Genomic DNA, 16,425 nt, shown 5'->3' on the forward strand with positions numbered 1-16,425 from the left:
ATGCCTGATATAAACCACCCATCTTTTCCATTACTAAGATGATTCAACCCTGTGAAAGAGGTTGTTTTATTGTATGCTGTTTAATTTTTGCCAAAAATAAAGTCAATCTTTAGTTTTTTTATAACTTATTATTTAATACACCTTTAGTTTGTTGAGCAACTAAGGTTCTTGGAACCTACTGACTGTTTCACTTTTTTTGGGCTGCTCAGATCTTCGGACTCTGGCTCCACATACGAGAAAATGAATGATAAACTTGGATCCAAGACTGTTCTGAGTTACCTATATGTCTGTCCAACCAACAAGAGAAAGGTAAGATGCTCCATGTTTATTACATTATTTGTAAAGACAAAAATGAATGTTTGAAACTTCATCATTGATTAAATTCACAAGCTGTCTAAAAGCTTTTTCAATTAACAATTAAACGTTAGCCACATGATAGTCTAAAGGTTCAGATATCAAATATTTATTTTCTACCATCTGCCACAAAAATCTAGATGGAATAAAATATGCATGATACTGTTTCTTAAATTGTAGTTAGTCACCTCTCATGAAATACAGTGAAAAATCTGGTTCATGAACATACTCGCTCACAAAATTTGGTTCAAGAACAGATTGGTTTGAAGAAATATAGCCTTGGTTAATGCACTATATTTCAGTTATAAATAGTTATGTCACCAATGCAGGAGGCTCCGTTGTGTTTTTCTCACACATATGAAACATTTTCCACTTTGTGTGTCAAACATTCAAGGTGTCTTTGTTTATTGTCACCAAAATAGCTTTTAGCTCAAGCTGATGGTTTTAATGTAGTAATTTTGAATTTTGAGGAAAACGTCTTCCTTGCTACTCTATAGCTTGTTACTGTCCACAAAATAGTTTTAGAAGATGACAAATACTAAAGTCTCCCACACACATCTAAACATAACCCACATGTCAGTGGTTTAATGCAAATACATTATCACAAAGTTCAATGCAAGTGTTGTTCAATGAAAAACTTTGATTGAAGTCGAGAGGTTCCAAATAGATATATAGTCAGATTCACCTAGCCACAAAGCTTGGGCTCTGGTATCAGTCTCCAATGAGAGATGCCAAGAGGCCCCAGATGATAGCCTAGACAAGATGCTGTCCTCAAGCATAGATGAAAATGGATGGGCTTTCAATCATATCATGTCAGTGGTGTGGTGACCTCTTATCAGGTCATTCAAATGAAGTGAAGCTGAGCACCGCCTTGGACAGATCATCCAATCATTATGCAGAAACCGAGCATCAGGGCCAGTCATTGTCCCATAAACCGCGAGAGACGCTGAGTGTCAGATGGGCGGGATAAAGCGCAGCAATTATCCAATGACTGTCCAGTTTTGCACAGCGGAACTATCGATTTTTAGAAGTAGAAATTTAGCGTCCTTTGCTTGTCTATGTGTAAGCCAGTGTGTGACCTATCGCTGACATAAATGCAGGCAATGAGGAAGGAAGTCCTGCCAGTTACCGCTCATAAATAGCTGATTCTAAACAATGAGGACAATCAGGACTGCAGAAAAGATAATCGGGACCAACCTCCCATCTATCCGGGACTTGTACCTGTCCAGGACCAGGAAACGTGCAAGTAACATCTCTACAGACCCTTCTCACCCAGGTTGCAGTCTGTTTGAACTACTCCCCTCCGGACGGCGGTACAGAGCGCTGTACGCCAAAACCAGCAGACATAAAGACAGCTTCTTCCCCCAGGCTGTCGCTCTGATGAACTCACACCACTCTTAACAGTCTCAGAGACATTGCTGTGCAATAACAACCTGCTCTCGACGCTTTATCTTTGAATTGTCTATATTATTTGTACTATGTGTCCTCTCGGCATCCATTGCAGCCTGGTCATCCTGGAAGAGGTATCCTCCCATCTGTGGTCTCTTCTCAAGGTTTCTCATTTCCCTTAGCAGGAGTTTTGAGTTTTTCCTTGCCCTCCTGGGAGTTAAGATCAGGGGATGTCTGAGAATAATTGTACATTTTTGCACATGTCGTCCTGAATGTTGTTAGCTACCTAAATGTTGTATAGAGAACGAAATGTACCAGGGTCAAATTCCTTGTTTGGCATGGTCAAACTTGGCAAATAAAAATTGATTTGATTGATTTGATGAAAGTATTCTAGCACATATTTTGTCAATGAAATATACAGACAGCAGAATGTATATTCACCCCTTTTTTTGTTTGGCTTTTAGAGGACGCTGAGCTTCCCTTGTGTTCTCTGCAACTGCCCCTGACATGGGAAAGTTGTTTCTTCTGTGTTGTTGATATTATTGATATTAAAATTAGTTTTACTTTCAACCACAACCTTACTGATAACCCGGTAAGCCATTTCTTAGCAACTTGTTCGTAGTTTTTACCCATTGTGTAATCAAAATATTGAGCCACTGTGCTAGGTCAAATCTGCAACCCAATGCACTGGATATAAAAACCCAGCACTGTTGGTATTGCATTCTGTTTGGGTTACTTTCAATTCAGCAGTTTTAATAGTGTATGACCAAGCATAAGTGTTCATACATTATATGTGTACTTACAGACCGACATTAAAAAAAAATCATTATAAAATAATTACTGAAAATGTAATTCAGGAAGCAAGACAATGAAAACACAACAGCAAAATGTGGGTGATTAAGATTTGATCAATGGTTAAGGGCCATATTGCGACAACAGCTCTGTTTAACCTGCCATCAGACACTCCACTAAGCCTAATTGATCCGGTGTGATGGATGTCATTCATCCAGAACATTTCTTCTCTCTCTGATAGTGAGGGGAATTATGGCACCTTTTGAGAGGCATTTTTTTCTCAGGCTCAGCTCCCTAAAAGGTACTCTTTCGGCATCCTAGTGAATTTTTTTCCCGCTTCATTTGATTTATTAACGCATCATTGTGAAATGAATTACTAATTTATAAAATAATAAAATACTTTATAATCTTGCTTTATTAGGTTACATACTCTGAGTGCTACAAAAAAACTATAAAATACACAAAAAAGAAAGACCATAAATCTAGCTTGTGATTTCACCTGAAAGTGTCACGAATGAATGGAGCAGGGTGACCAAATGCAGCTTGAACCAGAGTTTATTGAAGGAGAAAGGGAGTTGGAAGGGAGGTACGTAGGTGGGCAAACGAAGACACAGACGGGATAGAGACTCACGGCCAGCAAACAGACAGACAGAAGTCCACTCGGACACGGAACAAATTCTGACCGTGAGCCTCCAGGCAAGACCGGGGGAATATAGACGAGCAGGACAGGAACAGTAGGCGCGGACACAGACGGGATACAACAGTAGACACTGACAAGGAGGAACACACGGGCAGGGTTTAAATAGATGAGACAACAAGAGGGAGCGGGTGACAGACATTACCGTTATGAAGGGATATGGCTGAGGGAAGTTGCCGGCCGAGCGTGCTCTGGCACGAGCGTGACTGAAAGAATGATTCATTTTCTACTTTTTATATTTTGCATATTGATGTTTGTTTTGTAATTATTGTGAGATACTGTGATATTTTGAGTAACATGACCAGTGTCATCACATCAATGAATATCATTGGCATGTACCGTATTTTCCGGACTATAAGGCGCATCGGACTATAAGGCGCACCTTCAATGAATGGCCCATTTTAAAACTTTGTCCTTATATAAGGCGCACTGGACTATAAGGCGCACCATTAATGCATCATGTCAGATTTTTAATCCAAATCAAATCATTCTCCATTTTATCTTTTTTATTTCAACTTCAGACGCAACAAATTACTTTATAATCTCAAAATGATCCATAGTCTTTTTGATTCATGATTCATAGTCTTCAGCGGGCCACTTATAATTGATTTCATGACACAATGCTTCGGGCCAGTTTAAATTTAGGAATTTGGTCCATATACGAGGCGCACCGGACTATAAGGCGCACTGTCGGCTTTTGAGAAAGGTTGAGGGTTTTAGGTGCGCCTTATAGCCCGGAAAATACGGTAATAAAATACTATTAAACGTCATTGTAATTAATTTGTTTCTCGTGTGTATGTCAAACTGGTAATGCTTTTCACTAATTGACAACTATGAGTAGTTCTCTAATGTCTAGATTAAAAACGTTTTGTCACCATAGTCACATTCATCACTCTGCCCATCCATTTTCTGAACCCCTTAGCCTCACCAAAGTTGCAGGCATACTGGAACCTAACTCAGCGGTTTTAGGGCGGTAGGCGGTGTACACATTGAACTCAAACACACAGTTGCAAGTCTCTGTGGCGCAACTGGTTAGCGCATTCAGCTGTTAACCGAAAGGTTGGTGGTTTGAGCCCACCCAGAGATGTTTATCCTCTCTGAAAGCAATACTCTGTATGTGGTTCACAACACAGATCTGACTGTAGATTGAACCTTTACAAATTGATATGGTGGCTGAGCAGGAGGCAATTCATTTACCAACTGGTACTCTTATGCACAGCGCTCAGATCAATCCCCGAATTTTAGCATGAATTGGCAAGCTAAATGAATCTCAGACCCTAGACTCAGCTCCATTACTCTCAGGCCGAATTTGATTAGCATTTTGGCTCCTAATCAAAAGGTTGGTGGTGAGAGCCCACCCAGTTATGAACTTGTATTAATTTGAATAAGCTACAAAGAGAATGTGATGGTATTATAGTATTAATGTTCGAACTGTAAAACTATTTTTTTTTCTTGCGAAACTTCACTCATGTTTGGAGGGTTATTTTCCCATTTGGGGATAAAGAATTCAGTGAATGAAGGATCTTTTAACTGAACTGATAATAATGATTCAGGTAAAAAAAAAAAATTGTATTATATATTATACGTATATACTTACTCTTGTTCAGAGGTAGGCAGGAATACAGAGTGGATTTTGATCAACCAATACGCAAATAGTTCAAGCCAAGACACCTTTAGGCCCGCCCTCTCATTTGCATAACATTTTCTGCAATGCATAAGGAAAGTATGTTTAAATGAGGGGGTGAATCTTGGTTTAACTATTTACAATGCCATTAGTGGTTGATTGACATGAGGGGCATAAGCTTTTATGCTAAACGCCAAAGTCCATCCAAGTGCTATAGGTAAATGCATAAAAGAAACATCTTTTAAAGAAAATGGAAAATGCCATATGTGCCTTTTTTTATGCGCTTGCTTCCAGCACTTGGTTGGACATTAGCCTTTAGCTTGGCGCAACGGATGACAAAGAAAGCTTATACCCCACAAGGATGAAACGAGTGATGTTTTGCTATTTGTTTCCTTGACGAACCAGTGACCACAAATCACTCAAATACAGCACTGTACTTAAACTAATACATAGCTGGTAATGTCTCTCTCTCTCTCTTTCTCTTTCTCTTTATATGTCTCTCTCTCTCTCTCTCTCTCTCTCTCTCTCTCTCTCTCTCTCTCTCTCTCTCTCTCTCTCTCTCTCTCTATCTCTCTCTCTATCTATCTGTCTATCTATCTACCTACCTCTATATATTAGTGCTGTGCACAAAAAAAATGATTGGGCATGGCATATCAATTATCGATTTATTATTTTGCAGACTCAGATGAGATGTGTGATGACACTATTTTGTTTACATGGCAACTGATGGCAGTGCTCGTCATCTGTAACTTGTGAGGGCAATCAATGTTAAGGTGAAATCCTGCTTCCTACTAAGTAATCCCACTTTCTACTAAAGGAGGATGAGCCTTTCACAAAGTAACGACAGCCATCAAAGGGAGTTTGATCATTTGTTGGAACCAGCCAAGAACACAATCTACGGTTAGTTTGCAGTAACTAGCAAACAGAATGACACGAACGGATGGATTTAAAATTGGACCAAAACAATAACCAGTTCAGGAAATGGATCAATGGTTTAAACCACCCTGGGCTCTGCTGCTGGCCAATGTATGGCGAAAGATCATGGGGATTAAGTAAAGTGGAGGTGCAGAGGACTAAACGGAGCCTCAGAGGGGATCAAGCATTTTCTGTTGCCAGTCTTCTTTCTGTAATGACCTCTCTTTGAATGTTAGGCAAGACCCCTCACTGTCCATTTTTAAAACTCGTTTGAAGACCCCTTTTTTTTCTTTGGCCTTTGATTTACTGTACTGTAATGTATATTTTCTGTTTCAATGTATTGTTTTTACTGTCTTTGTGATTGTCCCATTGCGATATGTGAAGGGCTACGTTACAGCTGCAGTTATCTAAATGGAGCTATATAAATATAGTTAAATTGTATTGTATTGTATAAAACTAACATGTACGGCATAGACATCAATACATACAGCCTTTACCGTGATGGTCTTTTTGTTAAAGCACCGATTATTAAATGATGCATGTGGCTTGTGTTATATGGAAGACTAGCGGAAGTGCCAAAATTAAATAAATAAATACAACATGAAATGTTGAAATAATAATGTTATTTTCTTCATTTATTAATTAAATGTGAAATTAAATAAATCAAACAAATAAGTGAATATCAAATTAAATAATTAAATGCACCATTAAATAATTAATAGATATATGATTAATTAAATCTTTAATTTATTGATTAAATATGAAACATGAAATGTGTCATTATTATAATTATTTATTTTTTAATTATTAGAGGCAAATAAACAATTACATTCATTTTCATGCCCCTGTGTAGCAAAAACTAAAACTACTGTTGCTCGAGGTGGGAACACATCCAATCTGGCCAAGCACCTCGCTGACCAACCATTTTTTACTTGCACAGTTTTGGTCCTTAATTTTTTTTTTTTTGTAAAAGAAAAACAAAGAAAATAATTTCTTAACTTTTGTCTCCCCCCTCTATCAGATTATGGTGTTGACTGATCCTGAGTTTGAAAGCAGTTTGCTAATCAGCTCTGATGAAGGAGCCAGCTACCAGAAGTACCGCCTCGCTTTCTACATATTAAGCCTATTATTCCACCCCACTGAGGAGGACTGGGCCTTAGCCTACAGTCACGATCAGAAGGTAAGATTGAACGATATTTGATTTGAAATCTTTATTAAAAAAAAAAGACAAGAGTTTTCAATCAATTATTTAAAAAAAATTAACTCATTAATTTTGATGATGTACATTTTGACAAAAAGAACCCATCATGAATTTAGATAACATGACCAGAGGAAGTATTAAGGTTTAACATTTTACAATTCAAAACAATAATCAAAACTACTACATAATACGCTTGGCAATTAATGATACAAGGAAATTAAGCAATAATAATTTGTACACCGAACAAAAATAAATTATGAGTGAATGTACCCGAAGCGGTTCGTAATACCTGCTATATTTTGGTCACAAGCTTTCACGATTTTACTTATATGAAAAAATGAATATGGCCACCAGTAAGTATTGCTCTAAAACAAAATGTACATTACTTAACTGTGTATTGTAGTGTTGGTGAAGCTGCACACCTTCCGGCTTGATCTGATTTGAAGGTAAAGGATCAGTCAGTGTCGGCGCTGGCTATAGCTGAGCGATGCTGCCCGCTGTGTCCTCCCTTTAGCCCGCACCAATTGATTGGGATGTTGCACAGTAACTAGCGACGTCAATGACATCAATGATGTTTGTTTAGGTTTGACAAATCTCATCCACTTCCAAACTTGGAAATGTACCGTATTTTTCGGACTAAAAATCGCTCCGGAGTACAAGTCGCATCAGCAATAAAATGCACAATAAAGGGGAAAAAAAACATATATAAGTCGCACCGGAGTTTAAGTCGCATTTTGGGGGAAATTTATTTGACAAAACCCAACACCAAGTACAGACATGAACCAGCAAAAACAGGCTGTATGCTAACATGAACACAAACGAGGAGCTGAGAACGGTCCTGACGTAACATTAACAGTTATTCAAATAACTATAACATAAATAAAACATTTATCAAACCATCTGTGTCACTCCAAATCATTGAACCCATCGATCGAATTCTTCGTCCTTTCTGTAAACAACGCCGCGTGTGCGGCGCACCGCTGACATCGGACTCGTCGTCAGTTGCAGTTCAAATTATTCCACAGGTCCATATAACGATATATAAACTATATATCAAATAACTATAAATAAACAACAATTTTATCAAACCATCTGTGTCACTCCAAATCAATGAATCTATCGATCGAATTCTTCGTCCTTTATGTAAACAACGCCGCGTGTGCAGCGTGCCGCTGGCGTCGGACTCGTCGTCAGTTGCAGTTCAAATTATTCCACAGGTCCATATTACGATATATAAACTATATATCAAATAACTATAATATAAACAACAATTTTATCAAACCATCTGTGTCACTCCAAATCAATGAGTCTATCGATCGAATTATTCGTCCTTTATGTAAACAACGGCGCGTGTGCAGCGTGCCGCTGGCGTCGGACTCGTCGCCAGTTGCAGTTCAAATTATTCCACAATATAAACAACAATTTTATCAAACCATCTGTGTCACTCCAAATCATTAAATCCATCGATCGAATTCTTCGTCCTTTATGTAAACAACGGTGCGTGTGCGGCGCGCTGCTGACATCAGACTCGTCGTCAGTTGCAGTTCAAAATATTCCACAGGCCCATATAATGATATATAAACTATATATCATATAACAATAATATAAACAACAATTTTATCGAACCATCCGTGTCACTCCAAATCATTAAATCCATCGGAATCTTCGTGTTGTGTCACTTAAAAAAATAAACACACACAGCTGACGTCAGACTAGATACGTATATCAAATAAATGTAATATAAACAACAATTTTAACGAACCATCTGTGTCACTCCAAATCATTAAATCCATCGCAATCTTCATCCGCTGTGTCACTTAAAAAAAAGGGACATGGTCAGCATAAATGTAAATCCCTTAAATGTAAATTCCTACAGTACCCATCCCTAAAGTCAAAAGGATTTTATCGGTTTACATTGTTCATGACACTGTATACAGTATATGAGGTATGAGGCTCGCAATCAATTTGGTATGATAAATAAAAAGAGAAATAGCAGCCACATAGATTGAGTTGACTGATTAAATACACCTAAATAATGAAGACCAGTTACAAATCAAGAAACCGTTCAATAAGACTCTGATAGCTGAGACATGCTTTAGGCAACTCAAACTCAACCCATGCAGTCAGAGGCATTTGGTATTTGCATCATCATTTCGACACTGGCACTGGCTTCTGCTGCATTTTTTTTTATTCACCCTGAATGTGTCATCTGCAGACATCCCAAGGGTCATTAAGAAATATGTTATTCATCAAGAGTTTACACAGATGTTAGTAGTCTCTTCATTCCCCTCTCAGCATTTACACATCATTTTGACATTCAACCCAGCAGCAAGTGGATTTTAAATGGTCGTTTTCAGCTTGCAACTACCTAATGATTTTCAGAGCATGTCTGTCTCTGAGTTTAATCAGCAGCAGATCTTAGGCTTTGGAAAAGTGTGGCTTTTAGTACTTGCATTTAGGAGTGAAACCCTATTCTGTACACCATCAAAATCCATGGTGGGCTAATAGAAGCAAGCTGTTTTGTTGTAATTCTTGGTTCTCTTTTATGCCTTCAAAAATTGGGTCATTTATTTTTCCTTGAGCATATTTACATAGTTTTTGGTTATATTAGACTCATACTGACCTTTCAAGACTAGCTCATCCGTTTTTGGACACAATTACTGATTTAGTCTCTGGTCTTCAGAAAATAAAGTAAATGTTGTGGCCACCAAGTGAAGAAAATACGTTTTAAAACAGTTTTATGTGAAGTAAAGAAACAACACACTGAAATACTTCTTCTTCTACAGTCTTTCTGTGTGTGTTCCAAAATTAATTTGCACAAAAGATTTAAGGTCGCTCATGGTGTAAGGCACAGGTGTCAAACTCCAGTCCTTATTTTTTGGTGTGTTTTTTTTTTTTTTATGAATTTTGTTGATTCTCCTGTTCATTTAGCTCAGTGAAATAAAACTGACAGCTTTGATAATTAGTTCCCCAGCTCAGCCTAATTTAAAGAAATTTTTTTTAGGAGGATGTTCCACATTATTAGGAAACTCATTGTCTCTAAGAATGATTTCTGCTGATGGAAAGCATGACATAGCCCCACGTCTTTGTGGAAAGGATGAAACTACTACTGGACATTACTGGGCATTTTGAGAAAATTACCCAGGAAAGCATACTTGGGGATATTTAGGAAATATTTTTGTCAGGCAAATGCATCATATGCAACGCCAAGCCAATCTCACCAAGAGAAATGTTTTCATTGGGCTATGAAATACTTTAACACTAATGTTCGAATAGACAGGTTTTTTTTTTCACTGATGAATACCGTGATACATTGGATGGGCCAGTTGGATTAAGTTCTAGAGGGTGGTGATTGGCCAAGCCAAATTTTATTCAGCATTTTTTTAAAAGCAACCATTGAGCAAAGTGCTGAACAAAATTAAAGCTATAGTATGTATGTGCTTGTTAGGATATTCAGCTAGTCCCATCAGAGGTTGCCACAGTAGGTTACTTGCATGATTTGTTTGCCAAAGTTTTTACCTCAGATGCCCTTCCTCAAGCAACCAAACCCACAATATCTGCACAACAGGCAGAGAAGATAATGATAAGAGAGCCTTCTTCATTGCTGCCCCCACACTTTCGAACTCAATGCCCCAACCTCTCTATGCCTGCTCTGAACTCCTCACCTTCAACTGTCGTCTTCAGAACGTCATTTTTTCAAGCCAAACAGAACTTCAGTCCTTCGCTACTATTTTTTTTAAGTAATTGGAGTGCACTATTACACATACGCTATTAATTATTTGCCAACGTATTGAACTTCTAAATCCAGTCGGCGCATACTGGTGGCTACCTGCTGTAGTTCAACTAAATGCGAATGAGTTGATTGATTGAATGCCATGTGAAAAAATTGCTGTTTTCAAACTGTCCCTGAAGGCAATATCTCACAAGATAAATAGATGATGGATAGATCCAATTTGTGACTGCACATTTACAACCGATTGCTCTCAGCAACTTCGTGCCAAATGGATAGAGTCATGCTGGCCTATTGAGTGACACGACAATTGTGAAAATGTATCCACTTCTGAGGGCTCCATTAAATGGCGTCACTCTGTCAATGTATTTAATCCTGTGAAATAATCCCTGTTTTTAATAAATGTACCTTTAATCTGATTACATGTTTTTCTGTATACTATGTAATGGAATACAGTGACAATTGTTTTGTGGAATACTACATAACACCGATACATGTATTACTCCCAAGCCTGTCTGTAACTAGGGAAGCCCCATTAGAGAGTTCTCTGACATACAGTGCTAAAGTGCTGGTCTTAAAGAGGCAGTCCTACCCTGAGGATTTTTTTTTAAGAACACTGTATGTGTAAGCAATTGAAAAAAATGTATTCTGCTTTCTGGAATAAGAGTTAAATGATAATAATTCGTAACATAATAATTCATCAACGTTGGTGAGGTGCCTTTGTCAATGAAAAAATTTAATAATTAATGCCCTGCATGTTCTTTATGCCATAAATGTGACAATACTCATGTACCATAAAGTTTATGGTACATGAGTATCGTCACATGACCAAACCCAGACATCAACACTCGGAGCACACATTGGTTCATGCCGGAAATTCAGTGATGCTCAAATTTACCATTTGGAAATTCAGACAAACTCAGAGTAGTGCAAGGAAATTTCCGAACACTTCGAAAGTTGGCGGTCGTTCAGCTGACTGATTACTGGTCGCAATTGATTTTGCAAGTGCTATATGCCCTTTAGTCATTCGGAATGGTGTACAGTACATTATAACAACCTCTAGAAGGCAGATGAAAACACAGGGCAGGAAGACCTGGCTTGGTCCCCGGATGCGGAAAAAACTCAGCACACAAAATGGTAAATGCATGTAATAATATAATCAATGATCTTATATTTGGAGCCAATTATCAGCAATAAATGAGCAATCACTGTAGGTGTTATAAGAATCTGGTATGTACAATGGCTGGAGCCACTTTGTTGTTTTATTCCACCTTTGTGGAAATTTCAAAATATTTGGAATCAGAAAAAAACTTCCCTGAACATATCTCTCGTTAGCCTGGCCTTTCAGCAATACGCTACTAATATGTGAGTTGTTACGGAGGCGGGCAACTGGGATGGAGGGTGGATGGCAATTACCTACACATATGTCGTATATTCTTGCGACTAGAGAGCAACAATGGTGCCTCCCATAAGTGAGTAAATGGCATGATTTTAACATTTTTTATTTTAAATAAATAATTGGTAGACTAAAGTTTAAAAACGGGAATGGGACGTCAAACGCTGCGCGTTCGCTTCGCTTCGTGGGGGGGGTGGTAATGGGACGTCAAACGCTGCGTGTTCGCTTCACTTCGGGGGGGGGCTGTGGCTCTTTGCGGTACACAGTAAAAAAATGTGGCTCTTAGTCTCTGACTGGTTGGCCACCCCTGTGCTAGTTTGTTCGTTGTCTGTTCCCCTTTGTCCTTTATTCCAACACCCCTTTCCCTCAATAAACCCTGGTCCAAGCTGCATTTGGTCGCCCTGCTCCATTCCGATCCGTGACAACGGAACGGAGCTGGGGGACCAAATGCAGCTTGGACCTTTATTGAAGGGGAAGGGGGAAGTGAAGAGCAGGTTCACAGGCAGGACAGGGGTTCACAGATAGCAGGCAGGGAACAGAAGTCTTCTCGGACAGAGAACAGAAGTCCTCTCGGACCGAACAGAATGTCCTCATGGGCACACGGGTAAATAATCACTAGTACCGTGATCGTGAGCAGGGGAGATCAGGAGACACGGGAGGATCAGGAACGTAAACAGGAGCACACACTGTAGCATAACAGTACAGAACAGAATGAACCAGCAGGGAGTGACAAACATTAAATATATGGTGTTAAAAAGAGGAACAGGTAACAGTGATTGGGTGATTGCGCGACACAGAGGAAACACAAGCAGGGAGGGGTAAGAGTGAAGACGCGGGACGGACACGTGACCGGATACCATGACAACCAACAGACAACAAAACACGGAATGTGACACACACTTGAGACTAGCAGGTGGCAGAACGTAGCAAAAACGCTCAGCGTGGTCATTGGCGCGGCCGAAGAACGAAGACATGACAATTGGAAGTTCTGATATCTTGGGTTGACTTCCCCTTTTAGGCAGTTTTACTTTTGGCATCTGTCCCGTGAGGGCTCCTTCACCTTGGGGGCAGAGGAAATTGCCTATCTTGCCTACCATGTTGCGATGCCTCTGCTTCCAACACTACAGCTTCACTTAGCTTTTTGGCTTTGGCATTACAGTGTTTCCATCATAAAATGGGGCCCAGTTCATGGCCAGACACAGAATTTAACAAATCCAGAACAGCTTGTTCACAGATATGCCCACCAAAGATTCAACTAATTGCATACGAACAATTAAAAAGTACATTTTACATGTCTCTTTTAAAAGGTACAGAAATTCAGTTCGATTGAGATTTCTTGGTCTATTACATATGTAATCTGCTGTGCACTGAAAGAAGGCTAATTAATTAGTATTAATATTTGTTAGGAAGCACACTGGGTGAGTTGTTACCACTCTTGCGCTGCAACAAGAAGTGCAGTGTTTGTGTGGGCTCTTCTCTAGTAACAAGACGGAGACAAAAAAATCAGTTTTCCTTGTCTACCCACAAACAATGTAGGAAAATGTCAAGCATGGTGTAAGTTACAAAAGGTGTACTATGTGTGTCTGTGTGTGTTGGGGGGTGGGGGTCACAATCTTACCTATTTATTTTAAATAAAAATAAAAAGTCATGATCCTAAACAATGGACGCGATAGCAAGTGGATAAAAGCCTCGGATGAAGAATGAATGAAGAATTACTGATATCAAGTAAGCAGTTGCAATACCAAGCTAAAACTAAAATCACCTATAAACCAAGTATAATTTTAATCAGAATGGCACAGTGGAAAGTGATTGCTGAAGAAAGTTAGAAGTAATACGATATATACAAGGCAACATACAGCAAACACTGCAGATGGTGTAACCATTCTTAAGGCTTTTGGTAATCCATTCTCAAAACAGCAGTGGAAGGAAATAATATGTTTCCTAAAAATGGAACCCAAAGGCAAATGATACAGTGAAAACAGCAGAGGCTCCCGAATTAAACCCTGTTGTGTCAATACCAAAGGCATGTGTAAACAAACATTCACAGCTGCAATCAAGTGGTGTCCAGATCAGCTGAGGGCGACCACATACAACGTACAATAAATCCACAACATTTAGGATGAACTCCAAACTAAACTGTAGGGGATCTTGGAGTTGCAGTGGTCCCCAGAGGTCTAATGTACAAGCCCATGTGGAGTGGACACGCCCTGGCATTGACCAACCACTGTCCCGCTGCCTGGTGAGTAAGTCTAGGAAGACAAAGGCAAGGAGAGCACACTCTGAGAGAAAAGCAACGTAGGAGAGCTCCGGTCGTCATGGGCTTCCCTAGCCACTAGAACCCACTCTTCTACAGCCAAGGCAGTGCTACTGAGGAACGTGCACCCACTGCTGCATTTTAAAAACTTTCAAGCGCAGGTCTCCACTTTGACCTTGGTGTCACTCCACCTGGAACCATAAGTGAAGCCCAAAGGTCTGACGGCGTTGGGGTGCCTGGTGACGGGGGCAGGTTTGAATTAACTGGAAGCCTCCAGCCAGCGCCCTGCACGGCAGCGGCACATCTATGGTTGCTAGCAGCTGGGACTGAGTGGCAGCTGCTCTTGGCAGAGCCCTGTGTGACTGAGCAACCTTATTTAGGACTGGACTGCTCACCCCAACTGGGGAGAAGCCTAGGAAAGGTGGCCTAGAAATTGCCCGTTCAAGACACTCCTGGATAGGTTACTGCGCCTAACGGGAGATTTCACCCTGCAGTCGAAATAAAAAAGCAATCAATTTGAAGCTGGCATCATGGAACATGAGAACCATCCTGGACTCCGCTGGCAGCTGTGACAAGCCCCACTGCAGGAGTTGCTGCTGAACTGAGGTGATATAACTTCGACATAGCTGCTCTAAGTGAGACCAGGCTTCTGGATGAGGAATCCATAAAGGAGGAATGAATGGGTTATACCTTATTCTGGAAACGGTACCCCCCTGATGGACAACATCTGCATGGTGTGGGACTGGCAGTGAAGAACACTCTCCTTCCAAGCCTGACTGAAACACCTGTCGGCATTAGTGAGAGGCTGATGACCCTCCGCATTCCCCAAAGAAGCGCTTTGTCACTCTTCTGAGTGCATACGCACCAACTCTACCATCTGAGAATAATGCGAAGGACTCTTTCTATCAGTCACTAGATGAGGCAATCCCTCAAATCCCAAGGACTGATAAAATACTCCTCTTGGCGACTTCAATGCTCGGGTTGGCCAGAACATCAGGATATGGACTGGAGTCCTCGGTGGACATGGTGTTGGCCGGCACCCTTAAGCAACAGTGGCAGGCACATCGCAGGGAAGTCCAAAAGAACCCTGCAGAATGAATGGTAGACACGAAAGGCTCAGGAAATACAAACGTATGCAGACAAATAGGACATGCACAATTTCAACAACTCCATAATAAGCATCTACGGCCTGGGAAGCTGCTTTGTCACACCACTAAAAACAGCAGATGGTCTTACACTCCTGAAAGATCGAAGCCAGATTCTGTTGAGATGGGCTGAACACTTCGAAGCCCTCCCCAACCAACACTCCCACAGACAACACCATTCTGGAAGACCGACCTGAATGCACCCTCATCCACAATCTCAGTCAGCCACCATCCTTCAAGGAGGTTCTCGCAGTTCTACGCTCCCTAAAAAACAACAAGTCCCCCAGCATTGACAGCATCACTGCTGAACTCCTGAAAGAGGGAGGGTACTTCTGGACAAGCACCATCTATCAGTACATTCTGAGGGCTTGGGGAGATGAGATCATCCCCCAGCAGTGGAAGGATGCCATCATTGTTGCCATATATAAGAATAAGAGCGACAAGTCCATCTGTGACAAAAGCAGGGGGATTGCAATCCTTGCTGTTGCTGGAAAGGTGGTCGACAAGGTCATGCTATCGAGGCTGATCAACAACATAACAGAAGTAATGCTACCCAAGTCGCAGTGCAGGTTCAGGAAGAACAGGAGTACGGTCGCTATGATCTTTACAAGCACATCAGGACCTTTACTTAGCCTTTATCGATCTCTCCAAGGCGTTCAACACTGTTGATAGGGAGCTCCTGTGGAACGTGCTTGCCAAGTTTGCTGTCCAGACAAATTTGTCAACATCCTCCATCAGTTCCATAATGGGATGATGGCCCGAGTGTCAGGAGTCTGTGCATTTCCCGGTATGCACAGGGGTGCGACAGGGATGCGTACTGGCTCCCGTTCTGTTTAACGCCCGCACTTCAGATCCGCGAGGAGGAGTTGTGTCAGATGTTCCGGAGACAAAAGGTCAGCAAGGCACCAGGCCCAGACGGCGTGTCCCC

At 40.6% G+C, this 16,425-nt stretch overlaps 1 protein-coding gene and 1 non-coding gene across 3 annotated transcripts in view; both read left to right on the forward strand.

Moving 5' to 3' along the window:
• Nucleotides 1-16,425, forward strand: part of sorcs3 (sortilin related VPS10 domain containing receptor 3) — a 260,977-nt gene that overhangs the window by 135,177 nt on the left and 109,375 nt on the right. For both annotated transcript variants that reach the window (XM_037254286.1, XM_037254275.1), the window contains exons 3-4: nucleotides 210-309; nucleotides 6,793-6,951. In XM_037254286.1, coding sequence (XP_037110181.1) covers nucleotides 210-309; nucleotides 6,793-6,951 — 259 coding nt within the window. The remainder of the gene's footprint in view (nucleotides 1-209; nucleotides 310-6,792; nucleotides 6,952-16,425) is intronic.
• On the forward strand, nucleotides 4,246-4,319 carry trnan-guu. Its single transcript has one exon. It is a non-coding gene; the product is annotated as a tRNA-Asn (tRNA).

The sequence above is a fragment of the Syngnathus acus genome, chromosome 1 (genome assembly GCF_901709675.1).
Source record: "Syngnathus acus chromosome 1, fSynAcu1.2, whole genome shotgun sequence".
NCBI classification, from domain to species: Eukaryota; Metazoa; Chordata; class Actinopteri; order Syngnathiformes; family Syngnathidae; genus Syngnathus; species Syngnathus acus.